Consider the following 18,966-nt stretch of genomic DNA (forward strand, 5'->3'; position numbering starts at 1 on the left):
TCCAACTCTTTGCTGACCTCTCCCAGCATACGCTGCAAAAGAGGAGAAATTTGCAGCCGCTTACCAAGGCGCTTAGAAACCACGCCATAATTTACAAGTGGGGATTTCCGGTCAAGCTAATGGTGACATACAATAACAGGGCCCATGTGGTCACATCCCTGCAGGAAGGCCTAGCTCTGCTACAGACCTGGGGAATTCTCCCGACGCAAAACCCAAATCCCTCTCCTTCACCCGACCGTGTTGCCCCACTACAGGAGGATTGGCAGACGGTCTCATATGGCAAAAAGGGTAAGAAACACCCGAAGGGTTCGCCGCCACGCAGCAACCAACAATGAGTGTCTCTCCATGTCTGACTACACAGACCACTGTTCTTTTTCCCCTCCAAAATGTTGTGCAGCATGACTGCTTTCGAGATTACTCTCTATTTTTTAATGACTGTTGTTGTTCTCTTCCCTTATGTTTTCCTCCCGTCCACCCTTATCCATTTCCCGAGATCTTCTGGTCGACTCACTGTCCGGGCGCCACGGAACCTTGCCTGCAACTTGAACACTGAACCCCACGGTCCCGGTACATCTGTTGGAGGTACTGCTATCCTTCTGCCTGGATCTGTTTTGAGACCACTGGCTGCAGGTAAACTACATCTTTTTCTTTCTATCCAGTTGAATGACACTTAAAATAACATCTTTCAATGTCCGTGGCCTAAACCACCAGGCAAAAAGGACATCCATGTGGCGTGAGGCATTGAAACTCCAAAGTGATGTATTATGCATTCAGGAGACCCATCTGCAAGCTAACTTGGCTCCTAACGTTGCCCATAAACACTTCCCACATGTTTTTCAAGCCTCGGCGCCCCAAAAACGAAAAGGGGTACTCATCGCTGTCAGGGACTCTGTGGCATTCTCCTTGGTGGATTTAACTGCAGACCCAAATGGCCGTTACTTAATACTGACCTGCGTAGTAAACAATATGCCCCTGACAGTGGTCAATGCATACTCTCCCAACACGCACCAACTTCGTTTTTGGCGGAAGATGTTTCGCCTGGTTGCCAAACACAGGAGAGGCTCCGTTATAATTTGCGGAGACTTCAACGTGACCTCTGATCCTCAAGTGGATACATCCTCGGCACCCCGCCGGGCCCCTCAAGCCTTGCAGCCTCTACTCCACTCAGGGGACTTCTATGACTCTTGGCGATGTCTCCATCCGGGAGAGAGAGACTATTCCTACCACTCCCAACGCCACAACTCATATTCACGTATAGACATGATTCTAGTCGATAAGAATAGAAGAGGTCCAAGAACAGAACCTTGGGGGACCCCGACAGAGAAAGGAAGAGGAGAGGAGGAAATAGAAATGTAAATGACACTGAAGGTGTGGTGGGATAGGTAGGATGAGAGCCACGAAAAGAACAGTCACAGAGACCAAAGAAGTAAAGTTGTGATGGAGAGTATGCTGGAGAATAACCATATCCTGGAGAATAACCATAGGCAAAACATGTCTAAAAACAAAATAGAGTTAGGAGCAGCATAAAAACAACCAAGGTGCTTAATTTACTCCAAAGAACTTACCAAAAACTCTGCATTTTCGTGTACACAGACTTTCTTCTGAACTGCAAAAGAGCACAGCAGATGACTTTATATGTGCAAAGAAGGATGCTATTTAACATACTGTATGTCTTTTGTTTGTGCAGTTTTAGATACAATTAGATCAATTATAATAACTACTTGCTAACACATAATCACCCTAACAAGTATTGACCGCTTGATACCGCACTTACAATTTAGTATCCAGAAATATTGCACACAACCTTCTTGATTATAGTGAAAGGGTTCCTGAACTCAGAGAATATGTAGGCTGCCATTGCTGGCCTCTTTTTCCAGAAATGCAAGAGACCTGGCTTTCATGCTAACTAGGGGTCTTTAGTACTTTTTGAGTTGCTGACATAGAACCAAAATGCAGATCAAGAGTTCTGAGTTTATTCTGACTGCACTGTTTGCCTACCTTTGAGGTTTCCACGTCAGAGACTCTTGCTAAAGCCAGAGATAGTCAGGCAACTGGCATTTTAGGAAGGTCACAAATAGCTTTCTCCATATTTCTCTCAGTAAGGGTTTCCTTGTAATCCAACAATTACAATCCCATGTTAAACATAGATTAAAGTAATATTTTATTACTGGGAAGGTTCCTGATATTGCTTCCCTTGCTCAGAATAGCCTCCCTAGGGCAACATCTGAGAATTCTCTCAGTTTGCTATAAAAGTTTATTGCTTACACAATGGGGGATATTTGCTGTGCATACTATCCAATCAGCTTGTAACTTCAGCTTGTTCAATTAGGCTTCGACAATAAAACCTAGAAGCTAATTGGTTACTATGCACAGCTGCACCGGTTTTAGTAAATCTCCCCCAATGTTTCACTGATTCTATGATCCCCTGTTCAATGTGGGGCATAGTGATGATGCCAAGGCTTAACTCAAGGAGTTTGAATTTTCATAGCAAATGTAAAACATCTAATATGGGGAGGTTTTTCTAGGTAAGTGAGGTAATAGCAGGCAATTTGTCTTGTGGTGCCCACTCCTAGGCTACATTTTTAGTTTTTTTTAAGTGCAGCATAAGTCCTATTTACACTCTCTAATGTTCTTAGGTGATAAAATGTATAATGTTTTAGAATGATGCTCTACTTTAATCCCATAGGTGTGTATATGAACTGTTTTAGTCCCTGAAATGTAAAAAAAAAAAGTCCACCTGTAGAGGACACAACTTACCACAGGTATACAACGTACAACATTGTCCATCTGGAATGCCACCGACAGCTTCATAGCCAATTCCACAGTTGGGAGGCTTAGTTGTGCACCGACTAGGGTCACATACTGTAAAAAAGCACACAATATTTAGGGTTAGTCAAACATTTATAATAAGGAACATATCCGTTAGCATAACTGTTTTGAAACATAGATGTCTGATGCCTGTGGCCGGCTGCACCAATCACATGTTTTCTTGGTCACATTAATGAGGAATGAACCTCCTAAGAAGGTAAGGTCTCTTTATAGTACACCTAAAAGAGCCAATACTCATAGCTTTCTATGATTTCCCAGAAACAAATGGGCAAAAATAATAAATAGCACTTACTGCAAGCAATTTCATTACAACAGGGGTCACTGGAGTTGATCTGGGTCACAGGAATGAAACCTTCCAGTTCACATTTGATAGTCTTTTTCATGGAACACTTGCGGTTTTCACAATAGAGGCCACTGCCACCTTCCCTGCAGACACAGTCCAGGCAACCTAACTGGAACTTCTCTCCAAACTGTAAAATAAAGAATGAGCACAATTATGAAAACGTTAAACTACTTGCATATCAGTGCTAATTTACAATTACCAGAGTTAAGGAATTGACCTTCTTTGTGGCACAAATCGAGACTGTAGGTGTCATCTTATACAGTATAGGTCAAAATGGAACCTTTTGATGGCCAATATAGGTAATAGGGACGAGGTTCAGATATGTTGCTACTGTGGGTTTGTGGTGAATCCTGCATGTTTATGGACCCTGCAAATGATGTGGAAATTTGCCATAGTAACTATAGGGTACTGCCTGGCCTTTGAACATACGTCAGCTGGTGTAAAAGGATAAGCCAGCCCCCTTGCTTTAAAAGGGTGGGCTACTAGTAGCCATATTGACAATGTGTTTAAGCTGTGATAGGGAAAGTATAGGGAGTGCTGCTTATAAAGTCACAGGGACAGATTAGTGTAGGGCTTAATGAATTTCTGATAGGTAGCAAAATACTGTAATGTGTATCTAGGGGTACTTGTGGATGGGGTATGGAAGCGTTATTACCATTTTTTCAGCATTTGTTATATCTTAATGGTGAGGTCTTGCAGTCTCTTTACAGTCTATCACTGTCTACATGCACTACAATACAAAGGTTGGTGAAATTCTCGCGCTGTCTCTCTATTATAGTATAAAATCTGTCACCTTTAATGCCGCAGGTACTAAAATTGGTAACCTACACAATACAGATAAATCTAGTTGGGGGGAGTACCGCGCTTTAAAGTGCTTATTATAATATAGATTAAATCATATAAATATGTGAAAAAGTGTCTCAGTGCTATTCAATATAATGTTCACATATGTGTATCTCCATATATAAAGTAAATACAATATTCTTTCAATAAATAAATAAGTGGTAAAACATTAATTATTAAAATACATAGTACAAACACAATATACAGTGACATAAAATAGTGTATAAATATAAAGTCCGTGACCTTTTAAAATACAATAAAGTGCTCTTAATTAGGTGGTTTCAAAAAATAAAGTGCTGAAGTGTCCTTTAAATAAATATAAATATAAATATGTAAGGATCAACCAGATCTTCTTATTCAAATATGGCATGCAGGTGCTCTTTCGTGCTGTGCCCACTAGGTGTCCTAAGCGCTCACCTCAATGCTTTATAAACAGAGCCTTAAGTAGTGTGTCTCAATATGCTCCTCCTTCCTCCTTATTGGCTTATAGATACCATTATAACTCCTCGGTTTTTCTCCCTTATTCACACCTCTATACTCCCGGGGGTATGTACGGTCCTTTATGTCTCCAAAAAATCAGATCAGGCCAAACATAGTGAAGTACGTTCCATGTATTTTATTAAATAAATAAGAGTAACACTCACAATATACTCCGTCTTGTTCAAAGCATAACGGGATCCCTGGAAGAAGCTGCGTGGGTACGCAGCGTAACGCGTAGGATAGCTAACCGGAAGTGACGTATCGGCGAAGGAATGTACGTTATGCTTTGAACAAGACGGAGTATATTGTGAGTGTTACTCTTATTTATTTAATAAAATACATGGAACGTACTTCACTATGTTTGGCCTGATCTGATTTTTTGGAGACATAAAGGATCGTACATACCCCCGGGAGTATAGAGGTGTGAATAAGGGAGAAAAACCGAGGAGTTATAATGGTATCTATAAGCCAATAAGGAGGAAGGAGGAGCATATTGAGACACACTACTTAAGGCTCTGTTTATAAAGCATTGAGGTGAGCGCTTAGGACACCTAGTGGGCACAGCACGAAAGAGCACCTGCATGCCATATTTGAATAAGAAGATCTGGTTGATCACTACATATTTATATTTATATTTATTTAAAGGACACTTCAGCACTTTATTTTTTGAAACCACCTAATTAGGTGCTTTATTAATTATGTGCCACCTAATTAGGTGCTTTTAGGAGCACTTTATTGTATTTTAAAAGGTCACGGACTTTATATTTATACACTATTTTATGTCACTGTATATTGTGTTTGTACTATGTATTTTAATAATTAATGTTTTACCACTTATTTATTTATTGAAAGAATATTGTATTTACTTTATATATGGAGATACACATATGTGAACATTATATTGAATAGCACTGAGACACTTTTTCACATATTTATATGATTTAATCTATATTATAATAAGCACATAAAGCGCGGTACTCCCCCCAACTAGACATGCACTACAATGATGAAAGACTGCATGTAGGTTTTTTTTTTCCTGGGGCAAATTTCAATTGTTGATGGCTACAATTGTTTTTTTTTTTTTTTTTGCAAGCCTTTTATTAAAGTGGACATTCCATGAAAAGGTTTGCTCCACTGTAAACCCCCCACACCCCAATGTCAAATCCTGCAAAAAGGAGATTTAAAAAAAAAAAAAAAAAAACTTCTCACAGCTGCCTCTTACATAGGTGGGAGCACAAAATCACACGAGAATGCCATCCAGCAAATTGAAAAGCTATTTTCTCATGGGTTTTTTTGAGGGCCCAGCTATCACATGAAGAAGCAGTAAGGCACTGGGGTTTATTTACTAAAGGCAAATAGACTGTGCACTTTGCGGTTTCTCCAGAGCCTATTAAATGAGCAGAAGCTCTGCTGACTTCCCTCATCCAATCATGTGCAAGCAAAAATTCAATTTTTTTCTTTCTTGCACGTGATTGTGCATTCTTTGCAAAGGGAACCTTTACCTCATTTACTAAGCTCTGGAACAACTGCACAGACTATTTGTCTTTAGTAAATCAACCTCACTGTGTCATCTACTGCGCCTCCCAGATTATTAAAAAAAAAAATCTTTAGCAACAGCTTTATTTTAAAGTCATCTTTGCAGGTGATTTGACTTTGGGATGGGGGCTTTTTCATGGAAGGTCCACTTTATGGTAAGAACAGTGGAATATGCCTGAGCAATGTGCATCAGCACTCATGTGACAGCAATTCAAAGGCATGAAATTGTGGGAGATGAAGCAGTGTTGTCACCCTATAACACAATTTGTATTTTGAATAAATACTGTGTATATATATATATATATATATATATATATATATATATATATATATATATATATATATATATATATATATATATATACAGTATCTCACAAAAGTGAGTACACACCTCACATTTTTGTAAATATTTTATTATACCTTTTCATGTGACAACACTGAAGGAATGACACTTCGCTACAATGTAGTGAGTGTACAGCTTGTATAACAGTGTACATTTCCTGTCCCCTCAAATTAACTCAACACACAGCTGTTAATGTCTAAACCGCTGGCAACAAAAGTGAGTACACCCCTAGGTGAAAATGTTCAAATTGGGCCCAATTAGCCATTTTTCCTTCTCTGTGTCATGTGACTCGTTAGTGTTACAAGGTCTCAGATGGGAATGGGGAGCAGGTGTGTTAAATTTGGTGTTATCGCTCTCACTCTCTCATACTGGTCACTGGAAGTTCAACATGGCACCTCATGGCAAAGAACTCTCTGAGGATCTGAAAAAAAGAATTGTTGCTAAAGATGGCCTAGGCTATAAGAAGATTACCAAGAGTCTAAAACTGAGCTGCAGCACAGTGGCCAAGACCATACAGTGGTTTAACAGGACAGGTTCCACTCAGAACAGGCCTCACCATGGTCGACCAAAGAAGTTATGTGTACATGCTCAGCCTAATATTCAGAGATTGTCTTTGGAAAATAGACGTATGAGTGCTGCTAGCATTGCTGCAGAGGTTGAAGGTCTGCGGGGTCAGGCTGTCAGTGCTCAGACCATACGCCGCACACTGCATCAAATTGGTCTCCATGGCTGTTGTCCCAGAAGGATGCCTCTTCTAAAGATGATGCACAAAAATTCCCGCAAACAGACTAAGGACATGGATTACAGGAACCATATCCTGTGGTCTGATAAGACCAAGATAAACTTACTTGGTTCAGATGGTGTCAAGTGTGTGTCGGCAACCAGGTGAGGAGTACAAAGACAAGTGTGTCTTGCCTACAGTCAAGCATGGTGGTGGGAGTGTCATAGTCTGGAGCTGCATGAGTGCTGCTGGCACTGGGGAGCTACAGTTCATTGAGGGAACCATGAATGCCAACATGTACTGTGACATACTGAAGCAGAGCATGATCCCCCCCTCCCCCTTATAATGGGTGGTAGAAAAAAAAGGCTTGGAAAAATACTTTTATTTAATGGTGTGCATTGTACACTGATTAGTACACAGATGGAGTAAATACTTGGGTGTAGGTTTATTATTAACTGCATTTATTACATTTTTAAAAGGTAATTTTAGATGTAAGATCAAGTGTGCTTGCAATAAATGTTAGGGGAGGGCAATATCCATTGTCTTGTTGCCTAGGGTAAAGTGTAAATAATAAAATGATTCTTTAGATTCTTTTTTATTGTTGTGTCTGGCCTCCTCTTGTCACAGAGGGTCAACATTAAGGCCTCCTGCACACAGGGCGTTTTTACAGCTGCTTTTTCCTGGCATCAGAACTGGCTTTGCAGCTTGTTTTTTCAAATAACCTGTGGGCATGAGGCCTTAAAACATACGTCTGCACAGTAGACTTCCGTGGATTCAAATACAGCTGCTTCCCAGATGAACTGAATGTCTGGCTAGGCTCAAACGATACTACATAATCATAAATATTGCATGGATCTTCTATAATGGAAGATTATGGAGCAAGTTGATTAAAAAAAAAAAAAAAACATACCTGTCGTGGCACATTGTCTGGTCCAACACATCCTGAAAGATACAAAAAAATCTTCTTAGCAAAATTTTCCAATATCTAGTATTACCTATTTACAACTTCACTGTACTATCATACTTTATCCCAGAATATAAGTGCTTTACCATACAAACAGTATATACTATATGCATGTACTTTATAGACATATTATTCACTATAGCTTAAATATATTCTATAATAATAATGGTAATAAATGAAGGGATAAATAACAATCATAACTGCACATGCAGAAATACAAATCAAGTATATCAGACATCTAGCTATAGACATCACAGCAGCATCCTCCAATCCAGTCAACTTAAGTCAGTTCTGATGACAGTGTGTTTTGTAGTCACCACAAGTCACAGAACCATTGAGCCAGCTTTTCCTAATTAAAAAAAAAAAGTTTTAATTAAAGCTTTTCTAAGCACGTGCTCAGCAGAGGGCTTTTGGGTTCCTTTTGGCCTACTTCACATTAAACCATCTGGTTATACTGTCTCATAATATTAATACACAGAGCTGGAATGGTCATAGTTAGAGCCCCCTGAGTGTTTAATCCCAGCCAATAGGGTCGATAAAAAAAGAAGCACCACTCTACATACACCAGTTTGGTTCTCTAAAATCTTTAACACACCTACACAAGAGTGCCAAAAATCAGAAAGATGGGGCAAAATAAGGACTACTAATGAAGGTTTGAGAATCTCCCTAAATATCATACTATCATAATATCATAATATCAAATATAGATACTTTAATGAATCTCATACTTTATTTTAGGAAGTCACATTGTGCATAATCTTTTTTTAATGTATTCAAAAAGTGCAAAATTGGTATTTTTTCCTAAATACAAATCATAACATAATACATATGTATGCATAGCCAAACATTTATTTTTTTTTTGGAATAGTGTAGTAATGGGTTAAAATCCCTGTGAAAATGTAAATTGCTTTTTTACATTCATGTTACATTCATCCTCTATTTTGGTTCTAGGGACTATTTTTACTGAGACAGAAAATGCAGATTTTACAGTTGTCTCAAGAACAGGAGATAATAGTACATTTTCACACTGCAACATCTCAGACAGCTAAGTGGCCTAACAGGGGATTCCCCTCACTTTATTGAGATTCCATTTTATTTCCTGCTGGATCTCTGAGACAGGAATTGAAGGGAAATCTCACCAATGGGACACAGACAGCTTAAAAACATTACAGCGGTTTTAACCCTTTTCTACTCTATCCTTAACTAAAAAAAATGTTGGCTATACACACAGTTGAATGTTGTTTACACTTTGCTGGCATCATGGTGACCCATTTAACTGTTTATTGTGGCAAGAGTGGCTACCTATCCTCAAGAACAGGCAGTTATATATAGTTCCATTAATTCTGCACTCCATGGGAAGGTAGGAAACGTCCATATTCTATTCACACATTATACTGGAATTGTCATGGGATTAAAATAGTATCTTAGAAACAAATTCAGTTCACATCAATTGAGCCCGTATGTGCAGGGTGGATTGGTGTAAACTGAGTTTGTTTTTTATTATGATTCTTCTTGTGAATCTTATCAAGAGCACCCTCTTTGATTGATGTGAACTGATTTTGTTTCTAAGATACTTCTCAAGAGCGCCCTATTTGGAATATATGTGTCTTGACTACTTTAACTACCATGCTGTCTTCATGGTGACCTATTCACATTGGGTCTGGATGGTTCCCCATTGGGAAGTTGGTCCTTCTATTTTAGAATTATGTGAACAAGACCATTGGCTGTTTACTGATTTTACCTGAATTTCCAACCCAAGAAGCAATGGCTTCACCTTGGCTTATTCATTTGCACCTCTATGGGCAACATACACATGCTATGAATTTCAGTCAATCATACTGGCTGATATTACTTTATTAAAGATTAGGAGTGGGTTCAAGTGTACTGATTCTGTCACATGTGCTACTGAATATGGATTCCTGAGACACATTGAGTCCCCATATGCATTGTAATTGGAATCTTTGCATATTGTGAATCCCCTATGTGGACAGTAATGTGTAATGTTGTCTAATAGATTTCTAATAGTATATAATAAAGTTGTTTTTATGGTACCTAGTTTCTCTTCTAAATGTCCACAAAAAGTCCAGGGCTATATATTCTGTTCATAGTTGTACTCCTGAAACATTGCTTTTCTTTTTTCTTTTTTTGAAACATTGCTTTTCTATGTAATCACACAAGAATAAAGAGCTTTGCACTTTGAAGCAAGCTTGTTGGTGTGCTGTTGACATATTTTGTCCTTCCTGGGGATAATGAAAATTCTAGTTCACATAACACCACACCAGGTTAGTGTTTGGAAACAGCGATCCTTTTTTGCCATTGGCTCAGTTGATGAAGTATATAAAGGGTGCAATATATACAGGAGACCAGCTCACATGCCTATTAAACCAAGCTGAATCATCCATGCTGGATTTTGAAACTAGCAGAGTATATCTGTATTTGGCACCTCTGAGCTTATAATGCTGTAGTCGAAAATTAATATATTGTTGGTTGACTGTTCCCCTATTTTTGTACACTATATTAATTAGAGAAGTATAAAATAACACACTCCTTACCACAATTAGATACACAAATATCTACAGCTTCACTGTGGAGCATTGTATCCTTTGGACAAAAACATCCTTCAATGAAATGACTATTATTCTGCATGGCTGTATATTGTTCTGGCCTGTAAGAAGTCATACAAGATAAGTAATCTCTATTTTCAAGAACATTACATGAAATGGCAGTCTGACTGATTTAAAGTGACACTTTCACCACTCTGTGTACAATACATTATATATACCCTGTTACTAAAAGTACTGAGCAGTTATTAAAGCAGCTATTCTCCTGCCAATTGATTCTCTCATTTTTATGATCAAAGCACTTCTATTTTCTATCACTGGTTGTAGCAGTGTTGGAGATTATCTGCTCCATTCAGCCAAGCTGCTCCCCCCTTTCTGTCATCAGCTACTGGACACTTATATGATCTGAACAGGCAGCCTATTTGTACACAGCTTTTGCCAGCCGATGCAAAAATGCGCAATGAAAACAATCCAGTACGGTGAAGTCTTCACAAGACTAGTTGGTTTACACCAGGCATGTCCAACCTGCGGCCCGGAACCCGCAGGCAATGCGGCCCACTGCCCCCTGACATTTTTTTTTTCTGCTGGGGAGGAAGGAAGTCGAGTTGGGGGCACCGCCACAGAGGCTGCCTCGGAGGGGATCATCCACTAGTTGTGTTAAATTAGTGCTGGGGGGGGCTTCAGCACAGGAAGGGCAAAGCAGCGTTTTATTACTTATATACCTTAACTATAGTAAATATTTTATATGCGGCCCTAGAAAATGTATCTACACTCACTGCGGCCCAGAGAAGCCAAAAGGTTGGACACCCATGGTTTACACTGTATCTTCCAGCATTGGCCATGAGTGGTTTTGTGTAAGCAAGCTGTCTATTCAGAACATGCAGGGATGGGGGGGGGGGCATATATGCTGAATTCATCCAACACTTCCTAACTATGTTTGAGACCCTATAGAATAACTTCAGAACAATGGGACAAGGAAGACTACTGATGTTTTTGTACTGTTTGTAAATGAGTATGGGTACTATGTAACATGTACTTATTCCCATAAGGGGTCAATATCTATAGGATCTCCTATTGTTAAAAAGTGCTTCAAGATTTAAATAAGCTCCCTCACCTGCAGACCCCCACAACAACCAGGCCAGGTAAGCAAAGCAATTTTTGTTTATACATAAGCCTTCAAAGGAGAAGTATGGCCAAAGCTACTTCTGCTATGGATCACAGGTGTGCATTTCATTCTGTACTCCTGTGATCCATTTTCAATCAACAGTGGGATGAAGCCCACTGTCATCTGACATCACTCAGCCTAGCCAGGCTCTGAAAAGATCCCAACTTTAAAGTAGGTATTCCCCCCAGGTGCCTAGACCAGCAGCTGGCTCAGCCTCTCAGCATGCCACTGAGAGCCTGAGCCAGCTTCTCCACCCCCCCCCCCTTCATTCACAGCCTGGAGTTCCAGTGGGTGCTGAAGAGACAGAGAAGAGAGACTAATAGTCACCAGCTCTCTGCAGGCTGAATAAAGAGAACAATGATCAATGGTCTTTGATAGCTTAATTCTCGGTGTAAAGATGGCAGGGGACAGTTGAAGCTGGAATTGATGCTGCAGCCATCTAGGTTACTTATGATTACTTATTTAATTTTTCTATTTCTGGACTTCTCGTTTAAGTGTCAATGCCATGACGTTACAGTAGCAAGACAAGCAAATCAATACAAACTATGCAGTAATAAAACTGTTTGATGCTTGGTGTTTACACACTTACGTTTGGCATGTTCTTTGTTTAACTGGGCCACATGCATTGTAGACCTTGCCTGAAGGGCAAGTAAGTTCTAGAAGTAAAAAGAAAAAAAAATGTGTTTACTGTATTGAAAACAATTTTAAATATAATACAACATTATTTCTTAATGCCACTACCTGAAAAAAATAAGATTGACAGCGATGTGATATGCCAGATTACTCTGCGGCTGGATGCGGTGGCAGGTGGAAGGTGAAGAATGGTTGTGCCTTATCACTATATCCTCTCAGTGGTGTATGCTGAGAGCCACTCAATGTCTTTTTTAGGAGTGCATGTGAGCAAGTAGCAAGGACAAATACAATTACTCTTTGTACTTCACCTTGCATGTTTTCTCACCCAGAAAAGTTGGTCAAAGCGGGCAGTGACTCTCTTCTGCATGATAGTCTGAAGTAATACACTGGGGTTATAAGGAGCAGAGGCTGATCACTTAAAGCAGATGTTCATTTTGCAAAGAAGACATTGATGAATAAGGTGAAGCTGTGTTCATTTTTTTCATTGTGGTTTATTTAAATTCCATTTTTTTTTCAATTCGTCACACATGATTGGGTATTAAAAATGAACCAACATTCACATACACTTTGCAGTGGAAAGTGGAAAGTCCCTACTTCTTTAAATAGAAAAAAAAAAACATAGTTTTTTTTTTCTTAATAAAGTGCAAGCATGCCCCTGTAAAACAGTTAAGTGTATGTCAAGCCACACATATTTTTTTCTAGTTTTGGATAGAGTGAGGAAGGATTAGAATTTCTGTTGAGTTTTTCCTGTTATCCAGGGCCCATTCGATTTATCCCTGCTTCTTGTCCTCCTTACAATGATTTCACCAGGGGCGTAACTACAGGGGTTGCAGGGGTTGCAATCGCTACCGGGCCCCATGCTCCAGGGGGCCCGGTAGCAAACCAGTGGGTGAACTTCTAGGATCTCAAAGGTCACAGTTGCGACCGGGCCCTGGCATTTCACCACTGTGGGGAGGCCCCAAGATTGCAGGAAGGGGGCCCACTGCAGAACTTGTGAAAGGATCCTGATGCGGGACCATAATAAAAGGCCATGCAATGAGATTAAAGAGCCCCAGGACTAGTGGGAAGAGCCCCGGGCTTGAAGGGAAGGGCCCCAGCCAGGGGTCTGGGGGGCCCTTCATGGTTTCTTGCATCGGGGCCCTGAAGGTTCTAGTTACGCCTCTGGATTTCACCATATAAGGAGTGAAGGATAATTTACAACATGAACACATTTAAAATGTATCAAAACAAAAGGTGCTAACATTTTTATATTATTTTTTCTTATTTTTTTCCTTATTTTACACTGTCCCTTTATTTTTTTTTTACCACTTTTATTGCTGTCACAAGGAATGTAAACATTCCTTGTGACAGCAATAGTCATGTGTCAGGTATTTGTTTTTGAGCAATCTGGTGAGGGATTTTGTCCCACTTCTCTTTGCAGATCCTCTTCAAGTCATTAGGGTTTTCGAGGCTGACATGTGGTAACTCAAACCTTCAGCTCCCTTCACATATTTTCTATGGGATTAAGGACTTGAGACTGTCTAGGCCGCTCCAGGACCCTAATGTGCTTCTTAATGTGAGACACTCCTTTGTTGCCTTGGCCATGTGTTTTGGGTCATGGTCATGCTGGAAAATCCATCCACAACACATTTTCAATGCCCTGGCTGAGGGAAGGAGGTTCTCACCCAAGATTTGATAGGACATGGCCCTGTCCACCGTCCCTTTGATACGGTGAAGTTGTCCTGTCCCCTTAGCAGAATACCCCCAATACATTATGTTTTCAACTCCACGTTTGACGGTGGGGATGGTGTTCTTGGGGTCATAGGCAGAATTCCTCCTCCAAACACGGCGAGCTGAGTTGATGCCAAAGAGCTCAATTTTGGTCTCATCTGACCAAGACACTTTCACCCAGTTTTCCTCCAAATCATTCAGATTTTCATTAGCAAACTTCAGACAGGCCTGTACATGTGCTTCCTTGAGCAGGGGGACCTTGCGGGTGCTGCAGGATTTTAGTCCTTCACAGCATAGTGTGTTACCAATTGTTTTCTTGGTGACTATGGTCCCAGGTGCCTTGAGATCATTGACAAGATTCTCCTGTGTAGTTCTGGGCTGATTCCTCACCGTTCTCATGATCATTGAAATGCCATGAGGTGAGATCTTGCATGGAGCCCCAGACTGAGGGAGATTGACAGTTATTTTGCGTTTCTTCCATTTATGAATAATCGCACCCTCTCACCAAGCTGCTTGGCGATGGTCTTGTAGCCCATTCCAGCCTTGTGTAGGTCTACAATCTTGTTCCTGACATCCTTGGATAGCGCTAAGATCTTGACCATAGTGGAGAGATTGGAATCTGATTGATTAATTGCTTCTGTGGACAGGTGTCTTTCATACGGGTAACAAGCTGAGATTAGGAGCACTCCCTTTAAGAGAGTGCTCATAATATCAGCTCGTTACCTGTATAGAAGACACCTGGGAGCCGGAAATGTTGCTGATTAATGAGGATCAAATACTTATTTCACTAAAATGCAAATCAATTTATAACTTTTATGAAATATGTTTTTCTGGATATGTTTGTTGTTATTCTGTCTTTCACTGTTAAAATAAAGCTAACATCAAAATTATTTTGAATTATTTCAGTGGGCAAACATACAAAATCAGCAGGGGATCAAATGCTTTTACCCCTCACTATATATATATATATATATATATATATATATATATATATATATATATATATATATATATATATATATATATATATATATATATATATATATATATGTATATATATATATATATATATATATATATATATATATATATATGTATATATGTATATATATATATATATATATATATATATATAGTATATATCGAAAAATTAGAGATGCAATGTCAGTCTTAGCGACTGCACAGTTTTTGGGCAAACACATGTCCTTCATGTAGCTGAAATTCAACTAAGACTAAGATTGCATCTCCAATTTTTTGATACTTGTCTGGTGGAAGTGAAGGAGAGCCACATCAGATGAAATCCTGTAATTAGGAACACACCTTGGTATTGTAGGGGTGCACACCTTAATACAATAGGCTGCGCACACCTATTGTATGCTCAGTAGATATGCTGTACATGTTTATAAATATAAATAAGGATTAAAGCTCTTTGCAGTCAAAAAACAGATAACTGGTTAAAAGAACTTACTACATTTTGAAGCTTTATCTCTCCATGGAATGCAGAGTCCCCGTTCTGCACAAAGCTGAGCGTATTGCTCTAAGCTGGAACATTCCAAGCTGGAGTTGGGTGCATGACAACTGTCAAAAACACAAGTCTCGTAGTAGTCTTCTGGTGGAAACATTTTATGGCATTCTTTGAAGATACTAAAAGAATACAGAAAAGGTTTAAAATAATAATTCTGATATATGATATATGATAAAACGTTTAAAAAGTTATAAGCCATGGCTTGCGTTTTTCATCTGCATAATATGTACAATGATTGTGTAGTTTCATGAAGGTTGATTTACTAAAACTGGAGAGTGCAAAATATGGTGCAGCTGTGCATGGTAGCCAACTGGCTTCTAACTTGAGCTTGTTCAAATCTGTGTAGAAGCATGCTGCATGGCACTGCACAGGTTAATGCCTGACCGCTGTCTGTAGTGTGAGAACGGAGCTTCCTGTGAAGATACTGCACATCCCACCAGTGTTGTCAACCACCCGTATATTTAGGGGCAGCCTGTAAAAATAGGGTACTTTTCTTCCTGCCCGTAAAATGCCCGTAGCAGGAGAAAAGTGCCAATAAAAATGGCTGCGATGGGCTCGGAACTGTGCATGCACAGTTCTGGAGATGCCCGAGATGATCTGATCTTTTCCTTTATTCGGCCGGGCTGGGGGGCAGGTCTAGCTGCTGGCAGAGGCTTAGCGGCACGCCTAGGTGTGTGATGAATGTCATGGCGCATTTCCTGCCACGCCACACCGACGGCATCTATCCACGATCACAGAAAGATTCGCGGACACCAGTCCAGGCACAGGTCAGTCAGACAAAGACCATTTTTCGGCAAACATTAGGCTTTAAAATAAAAGCCCTTTTCTGGGCAATCTTAACCCACCCTCCCAAATACTCCTTTCCACTCTTGTACTCCGCTCCTTAACAACAGCTATTCACTGTGCCCTGATTGCGGACAGGGCTTAGAATGCACTGTGCAGCGCACAGTGTATTGTGGGGCGCTTGGCAGGTAAACACCCCACCAAGCGCCCTGCAAATTAGTTTTTTTGCCGAACGGGTTAACAGGCAGTGTTCAGACCGAACGTTTGCTTGACTCGAACAGTTGTCAATAAGTTTGAAAGGTTAATTAACCCTTAACCCTTTCCCACAAATAATCTTTATTTTAAGTATTCCTCCCTAAGTGTTACACATCTTTTTCATGTGTATGTCCACTTTACAATCTAAAATACATAACTACTCTGTGTGGCTGCTAGATGTGTATTGTAGGCAATGTAAGTGTCTTATTTGTTTGCTGTCTGCATAAGCATTAGGGAAATGTCCCATCTCTGCATTTTTTTTTAGGTCCAATGCTGTTATCAGCATGTCTCACTGTCTTAACTTTATTGAAATGTCAAAATTATATATATATATATTTTTATTCAATACAGCACATTGTGATGTGGTGTACTGCAGGCAGTACTTTTTTCAGGGCACACTATCACAATGCGATACAAAAGGAGAGAAGATCATCTGCTTGTCTATGCCTGTAATATTAAAGTATAAATAAAGCCATGCTAAATATTATTTTCAATTTTGGTAGAGTAGAGTAGGGAATGTCTAAAATCACTGACAGTTTTTTTTTTTTATCCTTATCTTTCCAGTGTCTCTTTTCCCCTTTCTGAATGTTTGCTCCCTGAACAAGCGTCTTCCTTGGAGGAGTCACCCTCTATTCTTGTTCTGGTGTTAGTTATTTTCTTTCAGTAACAGTGACAGTAGTCACCAGCACTTATAGAGATAGTAAGGGCTGGTTCTCATCTGTGAGGTGCAGTTTAGGCACATTGAACACTCTGTAGTGTCCTGTTTCATGACAGAGCATCAAAGATGTAGCAAGGAGGCTTTTTTTTTTTTTTTTTATCACACGTCAAGACGCAAAAAAATGCAGACGTAAGAACAGGGCCTAAATCTTCCTAACGAATATGCAGATAGCAATAAAAAAATTCTAACAACTCTTAAACACAAAGTTTTGACTTTAAGGCTCCATGTACACGGGACGTTGTTAAAAGTCCCTTTGAATGCTGGAATTTTTAGGATGTTTGAAACGTCCGTTAGGTCGCGTTTGCACCCGCGTTTAGCGGGCGTGTAGCGGGCGTTTGCAGGCATTTGCGTTTAGAACTGTTCCTAGAGGTCAAAAAAATGATTCCCCTTTAAAATGGAAAAACGCGAACGCTAAACGTGGGTCATTGCGTCCGTTTTTGCATTTGAAACGCCGGGAAACACACGTTCGAACGCAAATAATTGCTTTCCAAAAAACGTCCCTGAACTCAACTGCCTGCAAATGACTGTAAACGACCCTGTGTACATGGACAGATAAGATAACATGTAGGTGGGTTCAGGGGCTTCTGAAAAAAATGCCCAACTGCTCCTAAACGGCCATTTACAACGTCCCGTGTACATGGAGCCTAACTCAAGTGATACTGTTACACATGAAAACACAATAGCCTGTGTGATTTGGTCAGCATTTTTGCTATCCAAGAATCCAATCAATTATTGTATTTCTTATTGCTTTTTCTCGGTATGAAAAAAAATAAAATAAATCAACCTCCATAATGTACTTTCCAAACAACCTATAAATGCTTACGTGTCATTGATGAGTTGGCAGATTGGCGATGGTGTACAAGGAGTTGTAATATTTGTTGTTGGAGGGACACAGTTAGATTTCTGTGTATTGTTATAAAGCCATGTAGCTGCCATATCTTCACAATTTGATACATAGTTACCACTTTTTGTCAAGCAGTCGTCTGATTTGTTGTTGTTGCAAGTACCTACATAAGATAGATACATTTGTTTGAAATATCAGAAAAAAAAAAATCAAAATCAAAACAAGAGCAGCTCTCTGATCCATGTAAGGGTTTATTTGAACTCAAACTCACTGGAACACTTGCCTGTGCTCCTTCCTCCAACATTTTTCATTTGTAATCAGGGCTTATGAATACGGTTATTACGAAAAAAGAACATTAGAGGGATGAGGCTAGATGGGCATTCTGTTATTTGGAGTTGCAATAATCCCTGTGAATTTATTTGGAGTGTGTGTTTCATTTTTATACTATATTTATAATTACTTGTCCATCAGGGACATAAGGCATGGTGGGGGGAACAAGAGGCAGCTTCAGGCATCTTTGCACTGAAGGACATTACATTTTAAAGTCTTTTCTTTTACAGAAGCTTTTTTTCCATTGTTTTCCATTGCTAATTCAGTAACAGGGTTGCTTCATATACATATCCATAGCAAGTAAACTGGTCTGTAAAATTTGACTATACAGTACATGCTGTAACTTAAAAATTATACAAATGTGCAATAGCTGTATCTCCTGT

General features: G+C 39.6%; 1 protein-coding gene across 1 annotated transcript; it reads right to left on the reverse strand.

The window, feature by feature from the left end:
- Positions 1 to 1,547: 1,547 nt before the first annotated feature.
- LOC309565965 (intestinal mucin-like protein) lies at positions 1,548 to 18,290 on the reverse strand (the record flags this gene model as incomplete). Its single annotated transcript, XM_082270992.1, has 8 exons — positions 18,233 to 18,290; positions 15,597 to 15,772; positions 12,367 to 12,441; positions 10,612 to 10,719; positions 8,006 to 8,037; positions 3,122 to 3,299; positions 2,758 to 2,862; positions 1,548 to 1,606 (listed from the first exon to the last, which is right to left on the reverse strand). The coding sequence occupies exons 4-8, from the start codon at positions 10,703 to 10,705 to the stop codon at positions 1,548 to 1,550; spliced, it is 468 nt and encodes a 155-aa protein (XP_082127118.1). The 5' UTR covers positions 10,706 to 10,719; positions 12,367 to 12,441; positions 15,597 to 15,772; positions 18,233 to 18,290.
- Between the last annotated feature and the right edge of the window lie 676 nt (positions 18,291 to 18,966).

Source organism: Pelophylax lessonae (genome assembly GCF_965119305.1).
Source record: "Pelophylax lessonae genome assembly, chromosome: 10".
NCBI lineage: Eukaryota > Metazoa > Chordata > Amphibia > Anura > Ranidae > Pelophylax > Pelophylax lessonae.